At 40.2% G+C, this 14,860-nt stretch overlaps 1 protein-coding gene across 1 annotated transcript; it reads left to right on the top strand.

Annotated features, from left to right (window-relative positions):
• Window positions 1-266: 266 nt before the first annotated feature.
• LOC135475793 (growth hormone secretagogue receptor type 1-like) lies at window positions 267-4,253 on the top strand. Its single transcript, XM_064755733.1, has 2 exons — window positions 267-591; window positions 3,115-4,253. The coding sequence occupies exons 1-2, from the start codon at window positions 267-269 to the stop codon at window positions 4,251-4,253; spliced, it is 1,464 nt and encodes a 487-aa protein (XP_064611803.1).
• Window positions 4,254-14,860: the final 10,607 nt, after the last annotated feature.

Genomic DNA, 14,860 nt, shown 5'->3' with positions numbered 1-14,860 from the left:
TATATTCCCCAGTGAACGAACACGTTATTGGCCTCAACAATAAAACAACCAGCTAGATGGGGAAGAGGAAAGGGGTGTTGTCAAGTTTGCTAGCATTGCGTGTCTTTCTTTATCATACAAATTCAAGTATACGCTGTTGAGGACTACATGTTTTATTGATTGGCTCCTCGGCATCTGGCCCAATTGCCGACTAAGGCGGAGACAGACCGCGGTCATCACGGTACCACAGCACCGTGGACACTTCCACACATGTTTGATAGGGAACCATGTCGAGTAGTGCGCTGAATATCACCCAAACATGGACGGAAGCCACGGCCAATGCCAGTCAGCTTCCGGGGCTGCCGGTGCCGGAACCGCCGCTTTATCTGGTTGTTCTGTTGTCCCTGCTTTTCTCGCTAATATTCCTATTCGGAGTGGCCGGTAACCTGCTGGTCACAGCCGTGGTACTCAGGGGCCGAACTTTGAGGACCTCGGTGAATTACTTCCTCATCAGCCTGTGTATCGCCGACTTGTTGGTCATCATCGTATGCATGCCATCGGCTTGGGTCGACGTTTACTCTCAAGATGTTTGGTACTTTGGGGAAACATTATGTAAGTACATATGCTGAGCTCATTTTGACCTTTAGATCGGAATGACCATTGTGTATGTTTGTCTTTGCGAGCATATTAGAGAGTAAATTTGTTGCTTTCATTGCAGTAAACCAAGCTTATCGATTGACACGACAAGTAGAGAGTAGATCAGTGTTACGTCGTCATACAAAGTAATATTTCTTCGGTTTTGCTCTCCACAACTGCAATATATGTCGAAATATTGTATTGCGGTTTGTTTGTATTCCATGTCCGTGTGGGTGGAAGTGGTTGAAGATTTCCTCATGGGCTCTGCTACTGTATAAAAGGTTGAGGCCATTTTTTATGACTGACATATTAAGACAAATCTGAAAAATACCATGTTCTATGTAAGCGATTGTCAACGCTGTTGCTTTACGTCACAGTAGTATAGCACGTTTAGATAATATTCATTTAATCATCGTGCTGCTATTCAATGCGTCACCGAAAAATAATTGTTTTCACTAATACGCTTAAAGTAAATCCAAGATTCAGGCTATCCTCCATTAGTTAAAGCGGTTTAAATGCCGGTTCGCAATGAAATTCAGGATATAAGAACATAATCCTATATATATATATATATATATATATATATATATATATATATATATAAATCATCCGACAAAATATCATAGTCTATAGACGCTGATTACGAGCAGGTGTGGAGATGCTTTATAGTGACATTCAAGGTTACCTGAGGATATGAAGTCAGTACTTCGCCATAACATTAGTGCATCACACATGTGTAAACTTCAAGAAATGAAGGAAAAAAATTTCCCGAAAATTAACGTGAGATGTTAACAGCAAAGAGCTTAAATAGCTTACAATAACTATGTAAACAAGCCAATAGGTTTTCATTATCCTATTGGGGTTGTAAATGTTCATTTCAAATTCTTACATATTTTATTTTATCCGAATTTTAAGATATTGAGTGTTCTACATGTAACGTTGGTATTCCAGAGGATACAAAATGGGCTAGTTTATGATAGGGACATACTTGACTTTTATGAATACGATTATATGCAGAAATTACTAAATAGTGATCATTTAAGGATTCGTCATTATTCATTAGTAGACGGTATATTGATGACCCATTAGCTTTAACCAATACATATTCTCCATGAATTCTATCAAAAAATTAATTTTTTTTTTAAATTTTAGCCTACTTACGTAATACAGATCGTAATAATTTTGTACGGCAGTTGTAGCTTAGGATCAAGATCCAGAGGACGACAGATACTGTCACAACGGGACTGAAATAAGGCTGAAATCAACGGGAAAAAAAAGCATCTAAAGACAGTATACGAAAGTAACCATGATTTGCAACTTAATGGTAAACAGTAGGTTCCTTTCTCGTTCACGTTCTGGGTTGACTATTTTCGAACCCGGGGGAGAGTAAATACTTTACAATGTAATCTTTCTGGAACTAGAACAATGCTTTTCTTTTAAAAAACGGAGAGACCATTAAGGAAGGATCTCTGGCTTACTGACTAAAACTTTTCAGCCGTTAGAGGAATACTATTGGTCACTGTCAGCTTGGGTGTTGGAATGAGCAGTTTCAGTTAAAGCGCCAAAGAGATAAATTTGTTTACGTATTAGAGCTGCCTACTGTTATAGGACCACGTGTTTGAGGTTTGTCTTAATGGACGTACTGCAGTCACAATATTTATACGCCGCTGTTTCAATTCACGAGTCGTTTGCGGAAGTTCGATTTGAAATTTAAATCCACAATCTGCAGCACGCTGTCCCCGTCGCGTCTCTAGGGTGAAAAGAACAGGGTCTAAGAGCTTTAGGCTTGTCGTAAAAGACGAATAACTAACATTAAGATCTTCCACGAGGGCCTTTAAGGTCCACAAAGTTTATTGATTTATTTATTTGATTGGCGTTTTACTCAAGAATATTTCATTTATACGACGGCGACCAGCATTATAGTGAGAGGAAACCGACAGAGACCGGAGAAACCCATGACCATCCGCAGGTTATTGACAAACATTTTCACCTGCGGCCGGAGAAGAAGTCAGCCTGAGCTGGTCTTGAACTCACAGCGACCGCACTGGTGAGAGGCTTCTTGGTCACTACGCGTCATCGGCCACGGAGGCCCCACCACAACTTTTAACATATGATTTTGTCATTTATAGATACTATACTCCAAAATGTGTTCCGTGTGACAGTTGGCTATATTGCAACTGTTTGACACTTCCAGCTAATGTTCTACTTAACTGTTTAATATATTTTAAGGGTTTTGTATCAGAACTACATTTATTGTAATTTTTTTATATTTTATCACATTTTTGATTATTTAACATAGTTTCATTTCCTGCTTGTTAAAGTTTTAAATGCTATGTTTTAAATTCTATGTTTTAAAAGGCTGCTCCCTTTTTTGCCCGGTTATGGTTCAAATACCGCGAATGTGACGTTCAGTTCTAAAAATTCATTGGTTCATCCATTTTTAAAACACTAGCTACATGCAGAGAGTCTCACTCTCATTTTGCCGAAATCTCGTTTCAGGCAAACTCGTCCCATATCTGGAGAACGTCGTGGCTGGTGCATCTGTCTACACGATCCTCTGCATTTGCGTGGAGCGCTACAAGGCCATCTGTCAGCCATTACACAGGAGCAACGATGCCATGTGCAGAGTCGTGAAGATCGTCCTCGTCATTTGGGTTCTCTGTGGTTTCGTCTCTCTCCCTTTTGCGTTCTTTCCAGTCTACAGAAACTCGGTCTGGCTTGATGGTACGCCGATCAAAGTTTGTCGTCATCCTATGAAGTACTCTTGGCAGAAGGCTTACCTGGTGACAATACCGGCTGTGTTTTTTTTCCTGCCCATGCTCATTCTTCTGGCCCTGTACTGCCGGGTCGGGCGTGTGCTAATCCCACAACCAGGGGACACCGGGGACGCCTTCGATGAAAGCTTTCGAGAGAAAATGAGACAGAGGCGCCAAGGAATTAACATCGTGGCATCCATTGTTACCGTGTTCTTCGTCTGTCACTTGCCTTACCGTGTAATCAGTCTGTGGTTGATATTTGAATCCAGGGAAGTTCTTTCTGGGCTTGGACTGGAAGCTTACTTGGCAATTCTATACTTCGCTCGCATTGCGTTTTACCTGAATCATGCCCTCAACCCTATTCTCTACAATTTCGTTTCTCGCAAGTTTCGGGCAGAGTTACGCCGAATGTGTCACACGTGTCGTTGTAGACTGCCCACCTGTGTTCTCACGGATTCCGACACATCCAGCAGCATCTTCAAAACTTCTAGAACATTCTCACCCCCGATACATTTCCAAAAATCGAGAATAATTAATACAGAACAACCGAAGCCGCTCATAGAAGACGAAGAGGTATATATCCCATGTACGGCCACTCGCAAGTTCCGAAATGATTTCTCCGGCTTGTACGCCTCAGTTCGCGCTGCAGACGACAGTCTAGATGTTGACAAAGCTTCCGTTGATCAAGTGTCCGAAATCAAAAAACATTTCACAGGCCAAATCAAGTGCGAAGGCCCAAAGAAAAAGATCACATCATTGAGACTATTTATTCACTCTACGGGAGACGGGTTCGCTATCAATGTGGACTTGCGGGCTAAGCGATCACGGAGTGAGCAAAGTCTAGATAATAACCACGTGTCCTCCAAAACGACGTATATATAACAAAAGGTGCTTGTTGTGGCGTCGTTCGTCACAACTGTACGTGTGTTTGCGGGAGTGAAATTATGTTAATGTTGATGTCGATGTGTTGGTACATTTCGTTTTTGAGCAATTTCTTTTCGAAGATAAAGAAACCGACTTTTGTGATTCTGTAGTTATTATGTGTCCATCCGTGTTGTACAGCATTGCCATCTACATGCGGTCATGTGTTTTGTACAGCACAGCCATCCGCATCTATTAAACAGCAATGTTACAATACTTCATATAAGTTGGACTGACTCACACTTGTCGTTGTAGGCAAGCGAACAGGACAGAAACAGTGAAATATTACACTCTCTGCTATCATTACGAAATCCACGTGTTCAAGAATCAAGGCCTTTCTGGGATGTCCACCAGAATGCACCATCCAGAAGGTAGTACACAAAGTGCTCTTTTTGTAATTATTATAGGTGCGGGGAGATAAGTAGGGTTAAGTGAAAACATTTCAACCGTGTGATAATATGAGAGATGTTGGCCTTGAAAACATTTGGAAGTGTGAATTTGCTCTGTATCGATGTCATCATCGATGTTCAGATTTAGTAACACGTGGGACCACACGGCGCTTTCAGTCTTAAGCCGACAAATTATAATCTGAATTAAAGTCTTAAATATTTTCATCACATTGGTGAAATTCTAACCGCTCCTTTTGTGTTGCGACGGTTTCAGCCAAGTTTTAGAATTCAGCTTGACATATTTCTTGGAAAATAAGATTCTTGACTTTAGTCCACAACAGCTCTGTGGAAAAGATATGAAAAGTTGGCCTCTATCCTGACTGAATCCACTTGTGGCTCACCCAGACGATATCACACTGGACACGGCGTAAGGAAAAAGGCTAAACCTGATGCACCTGTATGTGCTGTGAACAACACTGCTTGCTGGTCACATGGTTAACATTTTAATGATACACTGTTTGAGTGAGTGAGTGAGTGCTTGGGGTTTAACGTCGTACTCAACAATTTTTCAGTCATATGACGACGAAGGAATCATTAGGGTGCATGCACGTGTAATGTGCCTCCTTGTTGCAGGACGGATTTCCACCGCTCTTTTATTTAGTGCTGCATCACTGAGACGACTTACCGAAGGCAAGTAAGCCGCCCCGCCCGAGCCATTATACTGATACGGGTCAACCAGTCGTTGCACTATCCCCTTCATGCTGAACGCCAAGCGAGGAAGTTACAACTTCCTCTTTTAAAGTCTTAGGTGTGACTCGAACAAGGATTGATCCTGGATGTACCGGTCCCGAAGCGGACGCTCTACCAACTGTGCTATCCGGGCCGGTCTACACTGTTTGACTATTGTTATTATCTGGAAACTGCAGTTCGTGACTGCACTTGCAGTGACTGCAGGATTTTCAGTCTCAGATGTACGCCTACATATACAAGCATTATATTTATAGATGTATCTGTATAGCTGAGGACAAAGAATGGTAATATTTTACATGTAAGTGCCTATGATTAAAATTTAAATTTATGTATTGATGACTTTGCTCAAAACATACCTTGTAAATTTACTTCCCATAGACACGTAAATATTATTTGTACATGTACATGGCAATCGAACCAATGTTAAACTTCTATAAATAGGTGAATTATGCCCCTTAGAGGAATGCAGAATCTCCGATGACTGGAGGTAGGAAAGCCCAGGCTATGTTCAGGCTAGGCGGGCTTCGGTGGCCGAGGGAGCTTAGCACGCCCAATCGTCGAAATTTCCCAGAAGCCTCTCACCAATGCGGTCGCTGTGAGTTCAAGTTCAGTTTATGCCGCATTCCTCTCCGGCCAGTAGCCTTGGGATGGTTCTGGGTTTTACCCGGGCTCTGCCTGATTTCTTCCGACCATAGTGCTGGCCACCGTAGTATAAGTGCTGAACAGTTAATAAAGCATGGCCAAGGTTCGAGGCTTTAATCGGGGAAGTCATAACCTCCACTAACAGCCAGTCAGTGATGATCTTGTATCCAATTTAAAGTATGCAGAGTACGGGTCATTTTTATTGTTGTCCATAATGTTACAATTAACGAAATAAAAAAAAAAAACGGCGAAAGTTGCTCTTTTGGTTTTTCATAGTAAAGCTGTATGTCGGAATTGTGAACATAAAAACAGTCTGATTATTAGGGAGTGATTAGTAAGATGAGGAATCTGTAAATGTGTTTACATATACTGCGTTTTCTTGTGGCAAGGCGAGTCCGTGCCGCCGAAGTGCTGTCACCACTGAATTATCATGTAGACGACACCAGACATGACAAAAGTCACACTATACTAACATCAGGACAACCAACGCTGTGTCCTCTCGGTGCCGAGGACCAAGCGAGGCGGCCACAAATACCATGTTTAAAGTTTTTGGTATGACCCGACCTGAGTTTGATTGCAAGCCTCCTCACTTCGCGAATGCTCAAACCATTAGACAACTGAAGCGGTCCTTTTGTATTTGGACAAAGTTCTCATATAATCTGCTTTTCTTGAGGTAAATTCCTGTAAGAATTCGCTAAAAATGGCTCCAAAGCGATTATAGAATGGGTTTTTGACTTCCTGCACAGACATTTCATGATTGATATTGTAATCATAAAAGCCATTGCTATCCAAGCTTTTCAAAGCATGATTGGGTAACGGAAATTATCAAATGTGCTGCGATCGGCAACGGCGACAGGCCGCTGTTGATGGCGAACGGGTTAAATCAAAGATGTTTGAGTTTGAGAGATTAACGGACTGGAATCAGGACATGGCTCGTCTATTGTAGAGCAAAAAGCTATAAGCTTTACAGCTGTATCAAACAGTCTAATCAAACCATGGACGCATGATTTTGTTGCCAAACTCTGGACACAAGAAACAGCTTGTCAACTGATGAAATTCACTGGAAAAAGTCTGACGAGCTTCGAGATGAAAAACTGAATATAGCATGGTTCTGGCCTTCCACAATCAGTATATCAACATTTTCTTTTATCGTAATACAAAATCTGCGAAGGCGGCTTTTCATATTTGTAAATCCATATTTGTCCTAGCTGACACAACCTGTATGGATGTTAATAATATATGGAGAGATACGTATCGAAGAGATTTCAACTTTCCTTTTTCTTGCCTAAAAGAACTAAGCAGGCATTTAACTGTGATTTCCGGAAATGTACATAGAGTGTTTATAAAATCTCCACACAGGATATTTGGAGGCAACAGTATAATGCTCTGTCGGTCCATAGCACGAAAAATGTCCAGTGTCTTAGAACCACGAATGGTATACGACTTACAGAGTTAATCACAAAATGTTGTGTTAAGAAACCGAGTGATTTTCTGAAGCGAATGACAGTGCTGTCGTTGTTAGTCACGTTCAGTTCTGGTTTAACTGTTGATAGTATACTCGTATTGATCAGTCTCAAGCAATCTAATTAAGAATACACGGTTGTTTTAGCACACTCTACATGTAATTTGTCCATGGACTTTTATGAATAAGCCGATCGAGGGAAATGCCATAGAAACATTGTCATTCAGCATTAAGTAGACCCTCGGCCAGGCTCTATAAATCAGTAATCAATTAAGCAACCGGTGGTATTCTTTTCTGAACGTATGATGCGTGTACATGGAGCTCATGGAAACGAGACAATACCGTCTATAAACACTATACCGCATATGAATGGAGAGTTCGACTTTCGTATAAGTCAGAGCGCCCAGAGTTCATGTTACATTACCTGCTTTATCAAATACATATTCTTCTTCTGTTGAATAAAAGAGTAATAAAGACGGCCTTCCATTGTAAGAAGCCTTGGCCGCTTTGTTTCACCATGCCAGTTAGCAGAAGCGGTAGTTGAGGCACGAAACTTTGTGTATCTCCTTAACAATGATCAAGACTAAGGCAGCGTCCTGTAACACAGCGAAGAGAATTAGGTAATCATGGCATGTGATATCCTTAATCATGGCATTGGTATCCATCTTGAAAAGATCGATCCACCTTGAAAGATTCGGCCTACCGAACAATACACTTGATCCCTTTAATCTACCAGACGCCAATCTTCTTTTGCAAACATTAACTAGTTCTATTACTAAATACCAACGTGATGACTAATGGCATCGGTACGTCGTATTAGGATACCAGTGAATTAGCTTGCTAAAACTGTACATTGGCCATTATTCTGTCCCTTATGGCCAGCATGGATGGTAGATGATATGGCAGGAGATGCGTCTATATTATGTGACGTTCCGTGCTGCCTCATTTATTATTGGTAATATCTAAGAGTAATGGTGAAAATGTCAAGCGATAATCCTTCCAGATCACCATCGTGTGGCAATAAACTGAAAGAATTGTTATATAGAATAGTTACAACTAACAGATGCGTTTTTCTTCAAGATGTTTGCAAAATGTACTCGCTCCTCTATCTTTGGTTGAAGGTACATACCCTTCATTAATCTTACATGTGGTAAACATGTTCTTATGTTAAAAGTACATTCTGATGGTTTTGGGCTATCACATTGATAGAAAAGCTTTCATTCATTCCAAAACAGGCGGATGAATGACCGTCATCTAATACTCAGCATTGTATGACAATTGAAAGCTCTCTAAGATGGGTTTTATTTGGGGTACTAATATGTACTGTATACACGTAAATAGTCACTGCTTGACCTGTTAGTTGAATGTCTCAAAAACTGAAAATAGGCAGAGTACAATTTACTCTGACGTCATCTTGTGAACAAAGTACGAACTGTTCTTCTATTAATGGAGGGAACTCTCACCTCAACCCGCAGCTAAACGATATGTCCACAAAAAGCTTTAAGAATTAAAAATAATTAAAAATATTAACATTTAGAAAATTGTGTATACCATTTTAATTTGCCGGTAAAAGTCTCATATGCAATATATGTAATGTGTTGCAACTTATAAGAAGAGTATGCATGCAGAAGTAGGCGTATTTTGACATCGTCATGCTGCACCAGCACTAATGTAAGAGAAAGTGTATATATACGTCTGTAAAGCAAACACATAAATATGGATACACTGATTGACGTGGAAGAAAAAGCCAAGTCATTTGCATAGATAAATGATCTAAAACATTACCCATGATTAATTGGCACATTTTGTCTGATTTTTAAAGTTCTTTTGATCTTTCTTGAGGTTTACTTGGAAGGTAGGATGAAGATATGCTGCAGGAAAATTTTAACTTTCAATAAAAACAGAAAATATTTCGTTTTTAAAAATTTGCTTTTAAAAATGTACTTTTGTGGATGAAACTTTAGGTCATTCTCTGTTCTTGTAGCAAAACGTTTAGGCCCACTGCGCGTAACTCCCGATTTCCTCAGGATAAACACGCTCGCCGTCACGATATGTGTGAAAAATTCACGGCGTTAAACACCAATTAACTAACTAAATAATTAAATAAATAGATCATAAATAAATAAATGGATGTAATACAACTATCTTGAAAAATTGCTTACAGGGATACAGGGTCGATTCTGACTGGCTGGTGAGACAGGTGAGTCCAAGCCATGCTCTACCTAAGCTGAGTTTTAGGTATGGTACATTTATTCATGCGTGACCAAGGCTGCAAGATTTAACCAAGGAAACCGTATGTCCACTGCATCGATTCTGTATCCCTTTAAAATCGTTACGAAGGTAAACCAATGTGGTTAACACATGAACAGATATCTGCCAACTGAATTCTCCATTAATTAATAAACAACCTGCGGATGGTCGTGGCTCTCCCCCGGGCTCTGCCTGGTTTCCTCCAACCATAATGCTGGCGGCCGTCGTAAAAAGTCGTAAATTCTTGTGTACGCATAAAATACTAATGAAATAAATAACTAGTTAATAAACATTGGAGAACATTGTATTAAAATAGGAAACGAAAAAAATCAATGCATAGCAATTGCCCCCATGCTCAAGGCACGCTGCATAAGATTCATTAAGAACTCTCAACGGAATTCTTGTGCATTTCAGATGTCAGGCAGGCCGGTGCTATGAGCTCTTATTGCATTCATTAACTGAACAAGGAAATAAACATCCTGTAACTTGAATCACATGGTCATTTCACTTTATTCACTACAGTTTACTACGACATTAAACGTACTCTGTCGTAATTTAGGAATCAAAGGGATATGTTCTCTTACCGCCAGTGGGTTTCCAACGCATTGCAGGTGCATGTATTAGCTTATTGGGTTAGATACCTGTTTTCTTTTTACCCGTACGAACGCATTATTTCTTAGTTAATTTTGTTTTGTTTGGTTAGTATTTAAGGTCATACTCGATCTACTTAAGAATGTTTTACTTATATGACGAGTGTCAGGTTTTTGTTGACAGGAAACCGAAGTGCCGGTTTGGACAGCAAGGTCATGTCGTATCTTAGTATAGCCACAAGAACGAAAGAAAGGCATCGCCAAAAACTAGGAGAAGGTTTACATTCTTCTGGACCTTCAAAGATGAAGCTTGAGGAGACCTTTTGTTCACGAAATGGGTGCAGTGCTTCAACTGAACGTTCCAACACACACCTACTTTAGTACAAGAAGAAGTTCTGTGAACAACGACGTTCATGCTGTTGTTTTGACCTTGGAGATTTCTTCTTCCTGAGAAAAAAGCGCCGGAAACTAGTTGAATGTTTATATTCTTCTAACTATTAGCAACAAATCCTAAACTAAAGAGATTTCAGATTTCATTAGTGTAGATTTAGTCTGAGACTATTTAATATAGCTCAGCGCTGGATTAATTCGTGCCATTAACCTTGATATAGCCACCATCCCAGTCATCCGTACATATGGACATTATCCGGGCTTGGTAGTGACAAGTGACACTTGATGATTAAATTTAGGCACGTACCTACTTACGCAGGTCGGGAAATACCCGGAATATTGTTTGTCAATGGTTTCCCTCACACCCGGACTCATCTCTCCACCTGTACATTGAAATGGCAATTTGAGTATTTTTTCGTATAAACCATGTAGGCCTACTGATGGCAAAAGTCAGCACAGCGTTCTACGGCAATATGAACACAATAAGTAACAATAATATACGAAGTTAATAGTCTTGTTTACTTATTTACAAAACCATTCTAGAAGGCGTTAGATCCTCGTTTACGTAAACCACGCTATGTGGTACAGAATTGTACACCCTGTTACATGTACCCATGTAATGGTTTTGTCACATGGCATTCGTAATTAACCGGAGTATAATGCCACGTCCGGTGAAAGAATCAAAGGAATGAACGAATCGTGGTACAGGTATTCTTGAAACATGATAGTCCATCTTGCCCGATCGATGACGCCGCACAGGTAACCTTACGGACACATGTACTTAGTTAAGCTTATCAACCAGTCCGCTTTCTTCACTAGCATACCCTAATTAGTTTTATGACTGGGTATGTACGTTGTGGCCTTGTTTTGTGAAAGTTCGTATTAAACCACGCATGACCTTGCACTAGCGCAAAAATAACCAATAACTAAGATTTAGGCCTAGCGGAGATAATATCTGGCTTTTCATTTCCATGAATTCCTCGAGGTCGGACTCCATACTTCTTGTGTTCGTATAATCCAGCAATCATATTCCACGTGTTAATATGTGGGTGTACGTGTTTGTTGAGCTTAGGGAAAGATCTCTGCACTCACTGAACCAGATTACATCCGAAGACAACAGTCTCTCAAAATTACTAGTCTCAATTCATATGATTTCTTGTGCACACATGTTAAACATTCTTCGTGACTGAAAACCAGATTCCTTTTTCAAGCTCACACTGTACATAGCATGTGCTTATAAATACTGCATAAGTTTCACCCTGGGCTTAGCATCCCTAAATCCAGTATTGCTGTCATTGTTTTACTTTGTTTTGTTTCCTACTTATCAATGGAGTGGGTATATATATATGTATATGTATATGTCTTAAGAAACTTCTAACAAATGCTCGGTTTACTATCAACTTAATAGAAACCAGTTATACAACTTCTAAGTGTGGAGACCCACGATGCAAATGCTGTGAACATTTAAAAACAAGCAGTCAATTTTTGTTTCATGTTACCAATTTTAACTTCCGTATTAAGGCTAATATGAACTGTGATTCCCAAAATCTACTGTATGTCTTAACCTGCTCTAATTGTAACAAATTCTACATAGGCGAAACCGGTGATTCATTAAGCAATCGATGTAGGCAACAAATTAACACGCCAAGTTTACAGATTTTACCTGTAACCAAACATATCGCATCATGTAATCTACACAGTGGGCCCAAGTTCCACATAATGCTCTTCTTTAAATTATCGGTGAATAAAGCTCAAATCAGAGGAATCAAAGAACAGTTCATTCATAAATTTAAATCTGAACTTAACAGAGAAAACATCGAGAGATAATCTCCCCGAATGGATAATCCCCTGGGCAAGTTCTAACTTTATTATAGTGTATATGTAATTTGTAACTAGGACTGATCACCATGGCTTAATCTGCCTGCATGTATATATAGCTTTCGCAAGATATGTTGAAATAAAAATAAGCTCTGAAGAACCGTCAAGAGACGGTGAAACTAGTAAGCTAAATCAACAAGTTGAGTTTGTCATATATATGCTGCAGGCATGTCATACATATATGATATGTCAATACCATCGCGTGCAGTTACCACTCTGTTGAAGTTAGAGTACAGTTACTCTGTAATCTTTGTCAAACATATATATGTAACATGTTTCAGCTTGCCACAGCCCTACGGGAAAAGGTAATTTTTGTCTGCTTCTGTTTTTATACGACATACCCACATGCAACTGTCTTAATGTTCGTACACACCTCTTCTACGTCATATCAGATACCCGTAGTAGCCCCGCATATACCACTGTGTCTTAATCTTCATATACCCATCTAATTCCAGCAGCAATTGCTCCGAAGGTTAATGAACTAACTTGTATGTAGCATCGTTACAAACGCTACGCGGTTCATAGCTTGAAGATCGACCTCGCATCTTTCAGTTTAGTTCCGGTTTGTTACAACTGCGTGCCGCGTGAAGTAGGAAAGGTTTAGAAACCTGTTCCCTACAAATCATATTTTCCCCCCAAATCGCCGCTGTGATGAAGAATTTATCGTCATATGAGACATCCGCATGCCACTGTTCGTAAATGTTTGTACACACCTCTTTTTCATGAGATACACACTTCGTTTTCGTAATAAAGGATGCTCAACCCTTTATGAAACGGGGCACTCTCTTGCCACCACGTTTTGCCAAATGAAATATTTGCATGCTAACGATTGACGCTAATTTCCTCTTTCAAACCCTACTAATGTAAGATATAAAAATGTCAAAATGACAAAACCTCACAAGGGTAAATGTCACAAAGACGCAATTAACATAAAATGAGGTAGATGGTGGTAAATGGAAAATGACACGCATCATTTCCAAAAAGGACTTCCTATTTTGTTCTCACAGCTACAGTGGATTCAGAAAATGGCGAGAGGCTGTGGAAGGGCATAGTGATTATTATTATATTCATAAAACATTGTACTTTTTAAAATAATTTATATCAGGATGGCCAGTCAAAAATACCACTGTCACCGCACTGTCTGGGACGAGAAGGATTTACGTGTAATTGCCACCAATACATTAATACGTCATGTGCGCCTCGGTAAAACGATGTAATCTAAGAATCTCAGAGGGAACACAAAGGCGTCTTGTTCCAGGACACTTTTATGTAATACTCACCTCTTAAACCCTTCGTGGGTCCGACTGAATCAATTAATCATTGGCTAAGACCGACAGCTGGTTCTCTCGTCGACACTGAACAGCTTTGTACGACGAAAAATCGCCATTTTGCGCCAAAATGAAAATCGCATTAATGTGAGGAAAGAAAATAACCACACAGTTTTGCTTACAAACCAGATGTGACTCAATGCGATAAAAACAAATATTAACTACATTGGCCATGAAGGTAAACACATTCTCCGTCCATAAAACAACATAGGCTTTCGAATATTAGTACATATTGTGGTCAGCATCAACGAAACAAGTGTACATATGTGCATTGTCAGAACCTGTATAAATCTTCCAGCACTCCTTGTTGTGCCTGATGAAATGATGCTAAATATAAGCGTCAAGTCCGACACACGATAAGTGTGAGATCTGGCCTTGTTCCGGTGAGTAAAACACCATCTAGGTTCACATGGTTGGATTCGACAATGTAATCATCTAGCCTGAATATACATGTTAATCCTAGCCTGGAATATACAGGTTAATCCAAGCCTGAAATCTACAGACCAAGCCTAGCCTGACATCTATGGTCTAGCCCTAGCCTGGAATCTACAGACCAAGCCTAGCCTGACATCTATGGTCTAGCCCTAGCCTGGAATCTACAGACCAAGCCTAGCCTGACATCTATAATCTAGCCCTAGCCTGGAATCTACAGATCAGTCCTAGCCTGACATCTATGGTCTAGCTCTAGCCTGGAATCTACAGGCCAAGCCTAGCCTGACATATATGGTCTAGCCCTAGCCTGGAATCTGCAGACCAAGCCTAGCCTGACATCTATGGTCTAGCCCTAGCCTGGAATCTACAGATCAGTCATAGCCTGACATCTATGGTCTAGCTTTAGCCTGGAATCTACAGGCCAAGCCTAGCCTGACATATATGGTCTAGCCCTAGC

This window comes from Liolophura sinensis, chromosome 9 (genome assembly GCF_032854445.1).
Source record: "Liolophura sinensis isolate JHLJ2023 chromosome 9, CUHK_Ljap_v2, whole genome shotgun sequence".
In the NCBI taxonomy this organism is placed as follows: Eukaryota; Metazoa; Mollusca; class Polyplacophora; order Chitonida; family Chitonidae; genus Liolophura; species Liolophura sinensis.
This window is presented reverse-complemented; position numbering and strand designations above follow the sequence as displayed.